This window comes from Cyprinodon tularosa, unplaced genomic scaffold, assembly GCF_016077235.1.
Source record: "Cyprinodon tularosa strain WSP-4 unplaced genomic scaffold, ASM1607723v1 ctg10, whole genome shotgun sequence".
Taxonomy (NCBI): domain Eukaryota; kingdom Metazoa; phylum Chordata; class Actinopteri; order Cyprinodontiformes; family Cyprinodontidae; genus Cyprinodon; species Cyprinodon tularosa.
The window spans coordinates 1,624,692-1,639,071 of record NW_024037782.1 but is presented as its reverse complement, the minus strand read 5'-3'; the positions used below and the strand labels follow the sequence as shown (position 1 = coordinate 1,639,071).

At 38.3% G+C, this 14,380-nt stretch overlaps 1 protein-coding gene across 4 annotated transcripts in view; it reads left to right on the top strand.

Annotated features, from left to right (window-relative positions):
- Positions 1–5,097, top strand: part of gli1 (GLI family zinc finger 1) — a 68,754-nt gene extending 63,657 nt beyond the window's left edge. For 2 of the 4 annotated variants that reach the window (XM_038297742.1, XM_038297661.1), the window contains exon 13: positions 149–5,097. In XM_038297742.1, the coding sequence (XP_038153670.1) occupies positions 149–2,700 (2,552 nt within the window). In that variant the 3' untranslated portion in view covers positions 2,701–5,097. The remainder of the gene's footprint in view (positions 1–148) is intronic. The other 2 variants (XM_038297819.1, XM_038297581.1) reach the window with 1 other exon arrangement.
- The last annotated feature ends 9,283 nt before the right edge of the window (positions 5,098–14,380 follow it).

Genomic DNA, 14,380 nt, shown 5'->3' with positions numbered 1-14,380 from the left:
AGCACTAATTATTACATAATATCTCATTAACATAACAGATGATACATACATTTCCAGACACTATTGAAGATTAACCTTTCTTTCAGAGACATAGGTCAAAGTAACCTTTTCAGTTTAAGTTACATTTTCTTCCTTTGTTTTTCTTTAGGTTCAGGGGAGAATATGGGAATGTGTGCACCTTCTCCACTTAACCGACGAGTGATGGAGTTGTCCAACCATGAGATCGGTGTGGGAAACATAGCAAACTCCATGAATGACAGGAGAGGAAGTGGCACAAGCAGTCTAAGCTCAGCGTACACAGTCAGCCGTCGCTCCTCTATGGCATCCCCTTACCTATCCAGTAGACGCTCCAGCGACGTCTCACAAATGGGAGGGGCAGCAGGGGGCGGATGTCACCTCCTCAGTCCAGAACAAGCTGTGAGTGACCCTCTCTCACCCGAAACCTATCGCAGAGGAGCTCCATGTCCTGGAGGTGGAGGATTACCAGGTCTCCCCAACTTAACACCTGCTCAGCACTACAACCTAAAGGCCAAATATGCTGCAGCTACTGGTGGACCCCCACCCACTCCTTTACCTAATATGGAGCAGCCTGGAACAACAGTTAGAAGAGGAGGACCTTTGAGTGAGTACCAGGGGCAGCCCTTACCCCCTTTCCTGCAGCAAGGAGGTCCTCGGCGTCACAGTGCCAACACAGAATATGGGACTGGAGTTATCTACCCTCACCAAGCTCCAGGTAACAACACCAGGCGGGCTAGTGACCCGGTCCGATCAGTCGCAGACCCCCAAGCTCCACCTAAACGCTTTAACAGCCTCAATAACGTGGCAATGATGGGTCGCAGAAATGCACTACAACTTCGTAGCTCTGACAGCAGTCTTTCCCGCCACATGTACTCTCCTCGGCCACCTAGCATCACAGAAAACGTAATGATGGAAGCTATAGGTATGGAGCCCCATCTCAACACTGGCAATACCAGGGATCGTTCCATGATGATGACTTCTGCAGAGAGAAATTTGATGGGTTACCAGCAACAGAATCAGACAATGGTAGGTGGAGGTCCGCTTTCAAATCAGCTGTCCCCGAGCATTGACTCTCTGGCTTGCCCAGACCCCGGTTACATGCAAAGACAATACCAAGGACATGGAGAGGTCCTTCCCAGAGCTAGTGGGAATCCATTAGGACAAGTGAGACCTACACCACAAGATGGAATGTCAAATACACTTCTCCAACAGGCTGAGTATTGTATGAGCACCTGCCAGCTGAGTCCTTCAGGCCTGCATTACCGAGGCGTAGGTCAGGGCAGCGACAGTGGAGGTCCATGGAGTGACAACCAAATCCAATCTTCAAGCCATGCAAGTCAGAACCAGCAATCAGTGCAGTACTCAGATTCCAGTCTGCAGCCTCAACACACCCAAGCTCACTTCAACAATCAGACAACTCTCTATAACAATCCCGATGGCACTCCTAAACCTTTCATCAAGCCCGAGCAGCAGTTTCACTCTGGTATGGGTGGTGGAGATGCCTGTCAGAGTGCTAAACTCCGACAGCAACAAAACCTCTTGCAGCAAACACAGGCTTACCCCCAACAGAGTAGCCAAGTCATCATGAGGAACTCTAGCCATCCCAGCTGTGACTTTCAAGGGCAGAACCCAAATTCATATGCCAGTGGAGGGGGCTTAAGTTTGGGCTGTGCTGGTTCAGCGCTTTCAGAGGGCCAAAGGTCAGAAACCCCAATGATGCAGGTCAAGGAAATAATGGTGAGAAATTATGTTCAATCCCAGCAAGCCCTCATGTGGGAGCAGCAACAAGAACAAGAGCAACAGAATGGTATGAAGCCACCTTCTCTCTCTGACAACATGGGCTTGAGTGCTCAAACAGCAATGATGCAGCGCAGTCCAGAGCACCAAAATCAGAACCCATATTCCAACCAGATGTATCCCTCTTATCCAGAACGTAATCTGGTCATGAGCCCTGCTGCCCAGAGCCGAGGATCAGCTTCTGGTACACCTAAAGATCCGCACCTGACAGGTTTCCAAGGTACATGCTATAATCAGGAAATGGTGGTACCCAGGCCTCCTCAGGGTCGTAAGCCTCTTAGCCGCCAGAATAGCCTGCCACAGGTAGGTGGAGGTTACCTTGGCAGCGCCCCCCACCTCAGTCCTGTCCACTCCACTTCCAGCCCAAGACGAGGGGTGCGACTTCCACCGGTCCAGCATTCCCAGCACCCCCAAAATGAAATGTTTTCTCCCTCAAATAATAACAACAACAACATGTATTACACGGGTCAGATAAATCTGCAAATGGAGAAACAGCGGGACCTCCAGAACGGCCCTTGCCATAACCAGGCAAACAATATGGGGCCAAACATGGACCCAGTAGGTGACACAAAATCTGCCCCTATGGCCCCCTATCCGGAGTCTAGTCCTATCTCAAATGCATTAGAAAATCTGGACCTGGAGAATGCTCGCATTGACTTTACCTCCATCATCGATGAAGCTGATTCTTCCTCGTTTAGTCCAGTCAACAATCCCCTTCAGGGTAATCCAGGATCTTCCTCACAGGCTTCTTCCCGCCTCACCACCCCACAGACTTCAGTCAGCCTGGCTCCAGGAAATGGCCTGTCCAACATGGCTGTGGGTGACATGACCTCCATGCTAACCTCACTGGCTGGGGAAAATAAGTACCTGAACACTCTGTCTTAGAGAACTCTTGGGCAGCTCAGCGTGTACTAGCTAAAGACAAGCAATAAACACTGGCCTTGGCCCTGCATGTGTTTTAAAGATGAATTCTGTCACTTTGAGAGATTTAGAGTAAAGGTTTAGCCAGACCAGAACAACTTTAAAGTGGAGCACATCATAAGATGTTTCAAATATTAAAATGATATAAACTGCCTGTATCTTTAAAACCAGCTGTAGCTCACTAAAAGGAATAAAAAAAAATGAAATCACATATAAAAAAATATGCAAGTCACCATCAGAAACCTTAAACCAAAGGTGCCAGCTTGTTCTTCATTTATGATTTTTCCCATGCTGCCTTGGTACGGTTCTTCTGTGCCTTAGTGTAAGACAAGAACCTGTTTTTTGATCTGAACATATGATGCTGAACAGTTTTTTTATCAATCAAAAAGGGCTATGGCAACAGTGGAACCAGGAAGGATTTATGTAAATATGTTTTATATATATATATATAAAAAATGTGTATACGACAATGAGACATTGAATGGTTGTCTTTTGATAGTTTGCCTTATAGTTTGCTTGAAGCTCAATGTCCAGGGGTTAGTATTTTTGCTTTGTTTGAAGAGACGAGAAAGCTATGCTTTTAGTGACTGAGAAAAGTTTCTCTGGCCTAGTAAATCTTCTGTGTTACTCTTGATTTCCTCCTTTATAGTACCAGCACAATCTGTACCAGCAGCATATCAGTATTTCTGCAGATGCACCAATGCAGAGCAATCACATGTATTGTAACCCTGCACATGTTCCTACACAGACACTCAGGACTGTTTTGAATTGTTGGTGTTCACATAACATGTACATTAAAATTACCAGACAGAGAGTTTGCACTCCACATGTTTACCTTAAGTGTTTCTAAAGCAGCTACTACTATTGTTTTTATTTCTACCAGAATGTGTGTACTCCTTTTGAGGTGCATATTATGAGCAAAGCTCAAGCATAATACATTTATTTGTTTATTGGCACCCTTCTGAAATATGTTTAAAGAGCTTTAATATAGGCCCATTTTTATTGCAGTAGCTTAGTCTTGCACTAAAAAAATCCTCTCTTAAGAGTTATTATTTAAAGCTTTTTTCATTGTAATAACCTAAAAAAGAAATGGATCAGCATCTTTCTCAATGTTGCACAGATGGAATAAAACCAACCATAAATAAAAGGAGAGATTATGAAATAAAGTTAAAGACATTACTCATGGTATTACTTTGGATAGAAGGGTCAATGGTGCTCAGGTTTCATTGTCTCTGAACCAGATGGCGTCTTAGCCACAGCTAATGGGTCAAAGTTGAAACGACACTCAAACCAATTTGATATGACAAAAGATTTTTGTTACCTGTCAGTGCATTACGCTACTAAAGGATCCTTTAAATGCATTTAAATTTAGGTGCAATATGTTTAATGCATTTCTGTCACGTTCTGTTTAATCTGATCAGAGATTGCTTCAAGTTTAGGTTGATGAACAGCAAATCTTCCAAATGTTATTGGGTCTTCATCTTTGCATTTAAATCAGTGGTGTGCCTACATAATCAAACTGACACAACATGTTTTATTTGCTAAATTCTGCTACTGTATTTGTCCATCTGCCATTTTCATACCTGTGTTGGTTAATGTCGCTCTTTCATAATAGTTATGAGACCTTTCCACCGCCTCTACCTTAACTATCCATAGTAATGCTGATTTCTCAAAAGATTAGGGCTGCACACTGATTGAGCCTTTGCAAGGGACTGAAGCCAACTACCAGCAGAAGAAATTACAAAGTAAAAGCTTCTTAGCAAAGTTAAACTTGGGAAAATAATAATACAAATACTTTTTAAAGATAATATTGTTTTTATAATCAGTTCTAGCAAAAGTTAGAATTGAAAAATGAACAGACCTGCTTAGAACAGGCTGTTTATTTTGTCTTTGTTGTCTCGTTTACACATCTAACTGCACGTTTCTGTCATATCATATTTACTTGAATGAAAACGGAACAATCATGCAACATTAAACAGGAATCCCCAGCCTCTGTGGTCGTCTTTAAAAAGAGCAGCACACAAAATGTTATTTTAAAGTGTACCATCAATTGGCTTTGATGAATAAATATAATTTTTCAGTATGAGATTTTGCTACTGCAATAAAAGAAGCAAGTATTCTAAGCTTTTTACATGTTTCTTTTTCCAATAAATATGGCCAGCGATGTAAGTAGGAACACTGATGCACATATATTTAAACACATTGCATTTTCTCTACATCAACTTAACCACCAGCTCACACAGTACTCAGCTGAAGGTGATGGGTAGCGAGGATACAGAATTCACGCGTAATCGTTTCCTGTATTTTAGAACCTGAGGTACATTCATAGGACTACTGCACTTTGGCTGTAATCCCAAAAAAGCCTAAACCAGCTACCACTGTTGTTTATTGTTTATCAGGTACAGAGAGGTACTTTGTGCAACTGTTTACCTGTATTCCAACCAGTTCCAACTGTAGCTCCCTGTTTCTTTTAGTAACTCATTTAGTAGCCTCATTTAGAAAACAAACAGAATTTTTACAGTGACTCAGAATCGGAGCTTTCTAAAGCTCCGCAGGCCACAAAGTGTTTCACAAAGCATAAATAGCCAACTGATCATTAAAGTGTCCCTTCAGGACTTATGGCAATTAATATTTGCTCATTTTGGAACAAGTGCACAACGTACCAAAGACTCAAGGTAACAGAGGAAGAGATGCACAAATAGAGTATTACAGCTCAACACTAACACTAGCATCAAGTGCATCATCTTTAGTTGTTAGTGCTGTCATTTAGAATGTATGATAAGTGTTGTATAAAATTGTTTTATGAACCTTATGGTTGTTGCCCTCCTTGTGTGTGCGTGTGCTCGTCTTTTTTCTTTGTTTTCCTATTTGTAACTGTTATCCTTCATTCTGACTTTTTTGCTGGCAAAAGATTATCACCTTTAGCAAAAGAAAGCTATTTTAGTAGCAACAACTAATAGAATAAAGTGAAGTGTTTTATTTTATGTACAATTCTTTTTTACATTTTTATACATATGTGCTATATTTTACCAGTTCATGAATAAAAGAGCAGTTTGGTATGAGTGCGGATTTTATTTTTTTTTTTATTCTTGTCACATGCTTGTCAGGACGCCAACCCGTCTTGGAGGTGGGACCCAAACTGGTTCAAAGAAGTACATGCTCTGAAGAGTTTTAAGCTAACAAAACTTTTTTTAAAATTCTGGTGCAGGACATCAACCAAACCACACCAACCAACAGAGCAATGGCAGACATGTTTCTTATATAGAGGGGGAACTAAATTGGAAGAAACCACTTTAAAAAGGATGTTCAGCTTCACAATAACAAGAAAAAAGGACAATTTGTTTTAAACAAACAGCTAATTAAGAAATACTTTTACCAATAAACACAGAAAACAAATATTTCAATCAACCCAAACAAATACTTAAACTCAATATAGAAAACACCATACATCAGATCAACCTCCCCCCCTTCAATTATCAAATGGTGCAGTCCTGTACACACCTGCATGGAGAGTGAAACAGCAGAGGCGAGTATTTCACAAAGTTTTAACTCTTTAATCCATGAATATCCCTTTTATGAAGTGAAATCAATTTATCTTTTTACAAAAATGAAAACAAGATGTGGCCAACCAAAGAACCACAACCTAAACAAATCCACTTCACCCAAAACAACAAAAATAAACCAATGTAGAAAACCAGATGCTTTGCTTAGCTGCTACTTTAGCCAATATACAGGTAACAATGGCTCATTGTTACAATTCTATTTGCTAATTTTGTCACCATAAACGTAACTATAGATCTTTCCGAGGTGACTTATAGAGGCCCAATGGAAAGTGAAAAGTAATATTGACTTTATCACGTCTTAAATGTATAGTAAATACCATTTACTGAACTTGTTTCTAGATAGATGCTAACATATCTTTGGTTGCACTGCACATAAAGTCAACTTCAAACCTGTAAGATTTTTAATATAGATTTTGGGAAATTTTAATTGAAGGTAAAATAAATTATGGCTGTAAAAATCAGATCAATCAATTATTGAAACATTTTCTACTAACTAACCTAGTAATCAATTAATCGTCCACTGCAGTAAATAGACTCTAAAACAGGCCTTTAGCCAACAGAGCAACCCACTTAGAGCAGTAATTATACCAAAATTGAAAAGAAATTTGAATTCAGTTTTGCATTTTACCAAAAAAAACAAAACAAAAACATTTTTGTCCGTAAATATGCACTACCGAGAGCTCCTCAAGTGTAAAGTTTTAGACTTAAGACTCAACCTTATTTATCACTTGGGATTATTCCTTTAGGGAAATTCTGGTTCCAGTTGGTTATATAGAGTACAAAGATTCGAAGAAAAATACCACTGAGATAAAATATGACAGACAATATGAAAAGAGTGTATATAGTAAAAAAAGGATATTATAAAACGAAAAAAGTTTTAATGTCCTTGAATATGTTTCCCTTAGATATAAAAATATCTGCACAGTGAGAGCTAAGGGATGACTACATAGTAGTTGACTTGGGTTATTGCACTTGCACTGTAGAAATATACTGACCATATAAATAATTTAAAAAGTACACAGACTACACAGTGGTTAATTTCACCTGGTTTAATTCTAGGAATCTTTTGCTGTCCAATTATTAATAATCGACAGATTAATGGATTAGAAAAATAATCTTTAGTTGTAGCCCTAAAATAAATGCATTCCATGATAATTATTTTCAGGACCTTATTATTGGTTTACATTAAATAATTTATTTGGATATATTTATATAGCATATTATCTAATGAAACATTTAATCTGGTGTGATATTTTTTTTATCATATCGGTTCACCTTTTAAAAATTATGACGGGTAAAGCAGTGGGTTTGGTTATAGATTTATAAGGTAATTAGTCTGTACTTGACCTGCTAAGCAGGTTGATACGCCAGATGTTAGAGTCCATTTAATGAGTAAAAGTAATAGTTTTTCATTGTGCAGTGTAACACAGAGATCTTTTTCCAGGCAGATGTTTTAAGTAATATATTTTAAAATATGGATGATGGTTGGATGGGAAAATGTATACATTTTAAATGCAATTAATATATTCTCATGGCTTGCTTTTTATACTAACAATCATTTTTATTTTAATGTAAAATAATACATTTTTAATGACATTCTATTTTGGGTTGTGGCCATGAGGACCCTTATCAGACTGCTTGTTCTTGTGGGTGAACTATTGCAGGAATTCCTTTTCTCCTGTAGAGGGCGGTACAACCCGAGAAAAAAAGAGTACCATTCAGCTTCATTCACACCATCCTTAACTATGTTATCATTACATGGTGTTTTGTTGTGTTGGATTACATACCCATTTGTTGACATATCCACACAGGTGGGTTGTTAAACTGCAGTGTGTGTTCATCTTCCTTTTTTTTTTTTTTTTATCAAATTGATAATCCAGGAAGGATTCATTTTGTTCTTTGGACAAACTGGAAAACCCCTTGTTATGAATTAAAATAAGAGCACATAGCAGCCTGTTAGGGGCTACAGTCACGTGCTACAGTCAGCTGCCAAGATTGAGTGAATGAGCTTTCAAAGTGGCTGTTCTTGATTACATCAGTGCCTGGACTGACTCTCTGTGGTCAGTTGAAACTCTCACTAGTGCCCACTAACTGATGAACGATGTAGGAAAGAAAAACTAAAACCTGTTTTGTAAAATGCTATCAGCCACACCCTGTGTCTTTTATTAAAGTGCATAAGGGAAAATGGCCTTAATTGGAGTGTGTGTGAAAACATCATAAAGCATCCATAAAAGCAGTCTCCAATCTTTTTGAATTTAAAATGATGTCAGTTTTATTTGTAACCTCTGCATCACACAGGCTAAGCTCTTTAAACTTGCCATACTACTTGAGACATTCTGCAAAAACAGTGCAGAGATAACACTATATAATCTGTAATTTCCAAATACAATAACGTGTTAATGATATATCAGAAATATTTGTCAAATTAAATCATAGATAAAGCACCATAGTTACTCTTTAATTATAAATAATGTGGATTAAAGAATATAATACCTGTGAGACAATTAAGCTTTTGCTCTGACAAAATCAACTTTTCTACAGCCTCATGTCATTTCAAATTTGTTCAATTTAAGTCTGATATTTGTAAGAAAGGCTTTAAAAGTTTAACAGAAAATATGGTCGCTAGCTTCACTTTCTACAGCAGTGAATTGTTTTTGGGTTCAGGGGCCCCAGTGTGCTCAGACTGTTGGCATTGTGGTGTTGCGGCATGGCATAGTGGACCCACAGCAGCCACTACTGCCTGGCAGTGGTGCTAAAAGCTGACTCATTTGCTCCAAGGCAAAGGGGAAGTTTTCCTGACGGACTATTGATTTGCAATCTGGCATGTCCACATTCGATTTATAACAATAGCAACGTTTCCACAAAGGAATCCCATTAAAATTGTGTTTAAAGGATAGGGGGAAGTTGGCAGGGTAATAAAGAACAGAAGAGTCCCATTTTTATAGGTTTGGATGAGATGGACTCCACACATTTGAGAAAATATCAGATCAGGTAATAACTGAGCTAGCTGCCACTACAGGCCTGTACCCAACTTAAAGACAGTGGGGGGCGGGGGTCTCAATGTATAGAGTTGTGGTGAAAAAATGTGGATTACATAAAAAACTGTCCACTTGATGAAACAAACATAGTAGACATAGTAAAAAGTTTTAAATTCAGTTGCCCTTTTTTAGCTTCTATGTAGACTTGGTCTGGATTTCAACTTTAACATTTTGGCTTTACCTTTTTTTTTTTTTTTTTTTTTTACATGTAATGACATAGTTCAGACGGCAGTTTGTGGTTTTGTCTTAAGGTTAGATTTAACAATTTAAGTGCTTATAGAAACTGTTAGATAACCAGTTTACTTTACCTTGTCATTATACAGTGTGAAAGGTGCTGATGTAGGTAAAAACTGTGCCAATTTTTATTTTTATTTTTTACCTTTTTCTACTGCAATAAATATAATAGACTTCAATTCAAGGCTTTTGCAAACATCTCAAACAGGGGTGGCAATAATTGTGAGAGGTCTTTTAAAGATATGCACTACAGTAATTTTTGGTGAATGTTCTGATGTAATATTAGTTAAATCTGTTGGAACATACAGAGGCAGGTTGCTTTACACCTTTATCCAATCCTTGTGTAAAAAGATACAGAATCAATGCAAAAATCAGACTTATTGATGTTTTGTTTTATTTTGTTCAATGTTTTGTCCCTTCTATATTAACTTTACATAAATCTGAGTGGTTAATGTTTACAAAACCGGAAGTCCATTTAACCCAAGAAAAAAAAAAGTAGTTCACAAATTTTATCATAATTAAGGGGTTCAAAAGATTTTTGCTTTTTTTATTGATATATTTGTAATTTTAGAAATATTGCCCAGACAATACAAAGGAACTATTCCTAATAGTGTTTACTACTTAAACACATCTTATCTAAAGTAGTAACAGCTCAAGATATGAAACAGGAGGAGATATCTGAATATATCCAAGCATAACAGGATGTGTGTAAAAGTGTCTGTATCCTAAAATATTTAACATGTTAGATTTAACTGATGCAAAGGCAGCATCATCAAGTGTTTCCAATGTGATCCTCACTTTTTAGAGTTACGAATGGAAAGGCCAAAATAAGAACAGAGTTTTTCAAATGCAAAGGAGTGGGCAACATAATGACTTTTTTCTTTTCTTGTCTGGCCATTCAGGAGGAGGCTTTTCTTTCCCTTTGTCACTTAGGTTGGCATATAATTAACTCCTGCTTAATATGCTGCGTAAGGGCTCTACTCCCCATGCAAGAGGCTTTGAACCCGTAGACCACAGACTGGGACAAAACCTCAGTAGGTCTGCTTCCTCCTTGCTCCCATAAATATATGTAAGAGAGAGTATTTCATGCTAAACAAACAATTGAAGTAGAAAATGATTCAAATAAATCCAGCCGTGTTTCCTTTGTTATAACAATGCAAAACTTTTTTATATTATTCTATAAAACAGCTTTTTATCAAGGGGACCAATGTGGAGTATACTGATCAGCTTTGAGTTGAAGCAGTTAAGTACAATTGATCACAGTTTTTCCATTAAAAGGTGTAAAACTATGAAAACTTCTGCCTTTTAAAAAGAGCTCCCAGGACCTTTGCCGCACCTCCATATAAACCCCAAAGTTTATTGCCCACCTCCTCCCTCTCCTCTGCCCATCCCAACACAAAGGGCCAGGATGACCCCTCTGTCCCCCTGCTCCCTCCCCAGCTTTAGGATGCTTTCTCTTCCAGAATCTATTTAACAGAACAACCCCCAGCAAACGTAAATATCCACCACCTTAAATACAACATCATTATCATGGTTTTCCTAAATTTGAACAAAAAAGGCATATTCAGTACAGCATGAGCAGGTATCCGCCCACCTGTAACTGGAGACCCCCTATAATAAATGCTGTGAAACCGAAGCCGTTTAGATTAAATCTTTTTACATCTTATAAAGCAGCTCATTCTGTAAAGTCCTCCGATGTTTATTGGAAAAGTAGTAGGTAACAAAAGAACACTAAATTATTTGAACATATCAAGAACTGTTTAGTTCACTGCAAATTGAAAAGATGGTGAAACAACAGCAAACCTGCATGAGAAGGCGAGGTGATCATTGAACAAAGAGGCAATCCAAAAGCCTCTGGTAACTCTGAATCAGCTATAGAGATCTATGACTCATCTAGAAGAATCTGTTAAAAGGACAGTTACTTGTGCATTTGTGCAAGTAACTTGAGCAGTTACTTGTGCAGTTAGAATTCAGAATTGGCCATCTTGATTTAGGTGAAAGCATCAACATGCACACGTGCACTGTGCACAAGGAATTTCATAGTTGTGTACTTGTGCATAGTTACTTGTGCATAAGTAACTGTGCAAAAGGAGTTTCATACTTGTGTACGTGTCCACAAGTATAAAATATCTTTTCAAAAATGTGTCCAAACAAACTTTGTCCAAATTCGAATGCTTTGGAACACATGTAAAAATGCTATGTGGATGAAAACATATTGAAGATAGCACTTTATCCACAGATTGAATACATTTAAATATATGTGTGGGCTTTGTATCAATAGTGTTTTTGAAATAAAGTGCAAGATGATGATAATTTTCCACAGATTCATTTATAGTCTGTCATTACATTTATTTTTATCATCTGTTTCAGCAACCTATCTGTAGGAGAAGACAAAAAAAGAAACTACAAGTAAAAGTGGAAAGTAAAAGTGTTAGCATGTTAGGGTTGACATTTGAGGTGAGTCACACGAAAAGCAAAATAAAATCTCATATCCCAATTCAGTCACTTTGGTGAATTTGAGTTTCTACATCTGGAAAGAGGTTCAACTAGCCTTATTTAACGTTCAAGAAATGCCACTGTTATTAGGGGTGGGTATTGCCAAAGGAGTCACGATTCGATTCAAATCACGATTCACAGGCCACGATGCGATTCTATCGCGATGCATCACGATACTTGAATTATTGCGATGCATTGCAATATTTTCTCCTCCATGTTTTGTTTTTGAATGACTCGGCGCAGTAGAAATGCTTGTGACACAAGGCAGTGTGCATTAACACATCCGCAGCGACATCTACTGGACTGGAAGTTGTATTACACTTGTTTTTGGCTGATGTTCGACAACTATTCATGCAATTTTATTTACTCATTTTTTAAAATTAATAATCGATACTTGGTGTCAAGAATCGATGCAGTAGATCATGAAAATTAGAATCACGATGCATCATCATGACGATTATTTTGCACACCCCTAACTGTTATACAGTGATTTTGCCTGTTTTTCACCAACCTGCAAGAGAATTTTACCGTTGTGTATTTAGCAAAGTGATGCTAAATACTGTACATCAGCTTGAACACAATATAATAGTGGTGGCTGCATGATGCTGTGGGACACTTTTCTTCAGGAGGGACAGGGAAGCTGTGTAGAGTTAATGAAGGGGTGAATGTGTTTTATATCAAAGAATGTTCATGTGTAATAATGGCCTAGTCAAAGTTTAAACCTGAATCCAACTGAACACATATAAAAAGACATATGAATGTATTTCCATTGTTGCTCTACATCCAATCTGACTCAGCTTAGTGATGAATAACTGGCAAAAAATTCAGCTTCTAAATGTGCAAACTTATTCCCACAGCTAATACAAAAAATATGCTACATTTTTTTTTTTTTTTTTTTTTTACTAAATTAAACCATGTATATTACCCTTCAAATGAAAAATTATGCACGTCTTTGTGTTAGCATCTCACAAATATTCCACTAAAATACCAAGGTATGTGGTGGTAAAGGGACGAAAAATAAAAACGTTCAAGGGGTGTAAATACTTTGACAAGATAGTTTTTAACAAAGTAAAAATACTGGAAATTGTTGCAGGCACTGGGGAGAAAATGTATACTCTAAAATATAAAGTAAAACTTTAATTTGTTTTGTAAATAACTATATAGTGAGATGGTATAGACATTTAATGGAGTAATTGCATCCAACAGTAAAATTTTATAGTAATTGTTTGATCTTTTGGGGTCACTTTGCTGATTTAAAAAAAAATCCTTAAATCATCCAGAGGACATTGTAGATATTTTCTTTGATATTCGTTTTATCTTTAACATTTCTAGTCTATACAACAGTATTCAATTGTTTGTTTTCTACCCATAGATTATATTTTGCACCTTGGAAAGCTGACCCCCAAAAAAAAGGTGCCACAAAAAAAAAGCCAAGGTGGGGGTCCTGTACGCTGCGTTCGAGGTGTCATTTTTACTTAGGATGTTGTTTTCATTTGCAAAACAGATTACAGCGTAGGTTGCAACACAAAGCGCAGCTGATGCACCACTTCCTAGAGCCATCCAGGGATGAATGGGGCCGCGGGACGGGGTCCACTCCGGGATACTGCGGCGCAGGTGCGATATACATAACAGTCAGGCTTGTAAAACCTGAAGGGGAGTACATGGAAGGGGGTGTGAGGGCGCATACCTGTTCTCATTAACCTGCTGTTAGTGTAATCTCCTCTTTGGTGAGAAAAGATGCAGCTGGAGTTAACGGCCTCATTTGCACCTCATTAATGAGCAGATTGGAGTCACAGGGAGATCACCCCATTCATCTTATATATATATATATATATATATATATATATATATATATATATATATATATATATATATATATATATATATATATATATATATATATTATATAGATATAGAGAAGTGCATGCAATGTATTGCATGTAACATGTATAGTAGTTTCGGGATTCCCTCACTGGATATGCAGCAACATTAGATATTGCTTAAATTGGCCCCTAAGAGATATATAAGGGTGTTTATCTCCAGTCATGCCCGCGTCCCGCTACTTTTGAGGAAGGTGCGCGTTTAAGATGCCAAGTCTGATCTCAGGGCCAGCCTCTGCTGCTGACATCACCTCCACGTCTCGTCGCCGCTGCTTGGAGTCCCATCAAGGTCTGAGGCTCCCGCTGTGAGCGCAGGCGATGCCTCTGCGCCATTCATTCTCTGGCGAGGCGCTCAGGACGCAACAGCCTCTGCGCGCCCCGCAGGACCGCTTCTTATTTATTTGACCCTAAACAGAACTAAAAACGTTCGGCC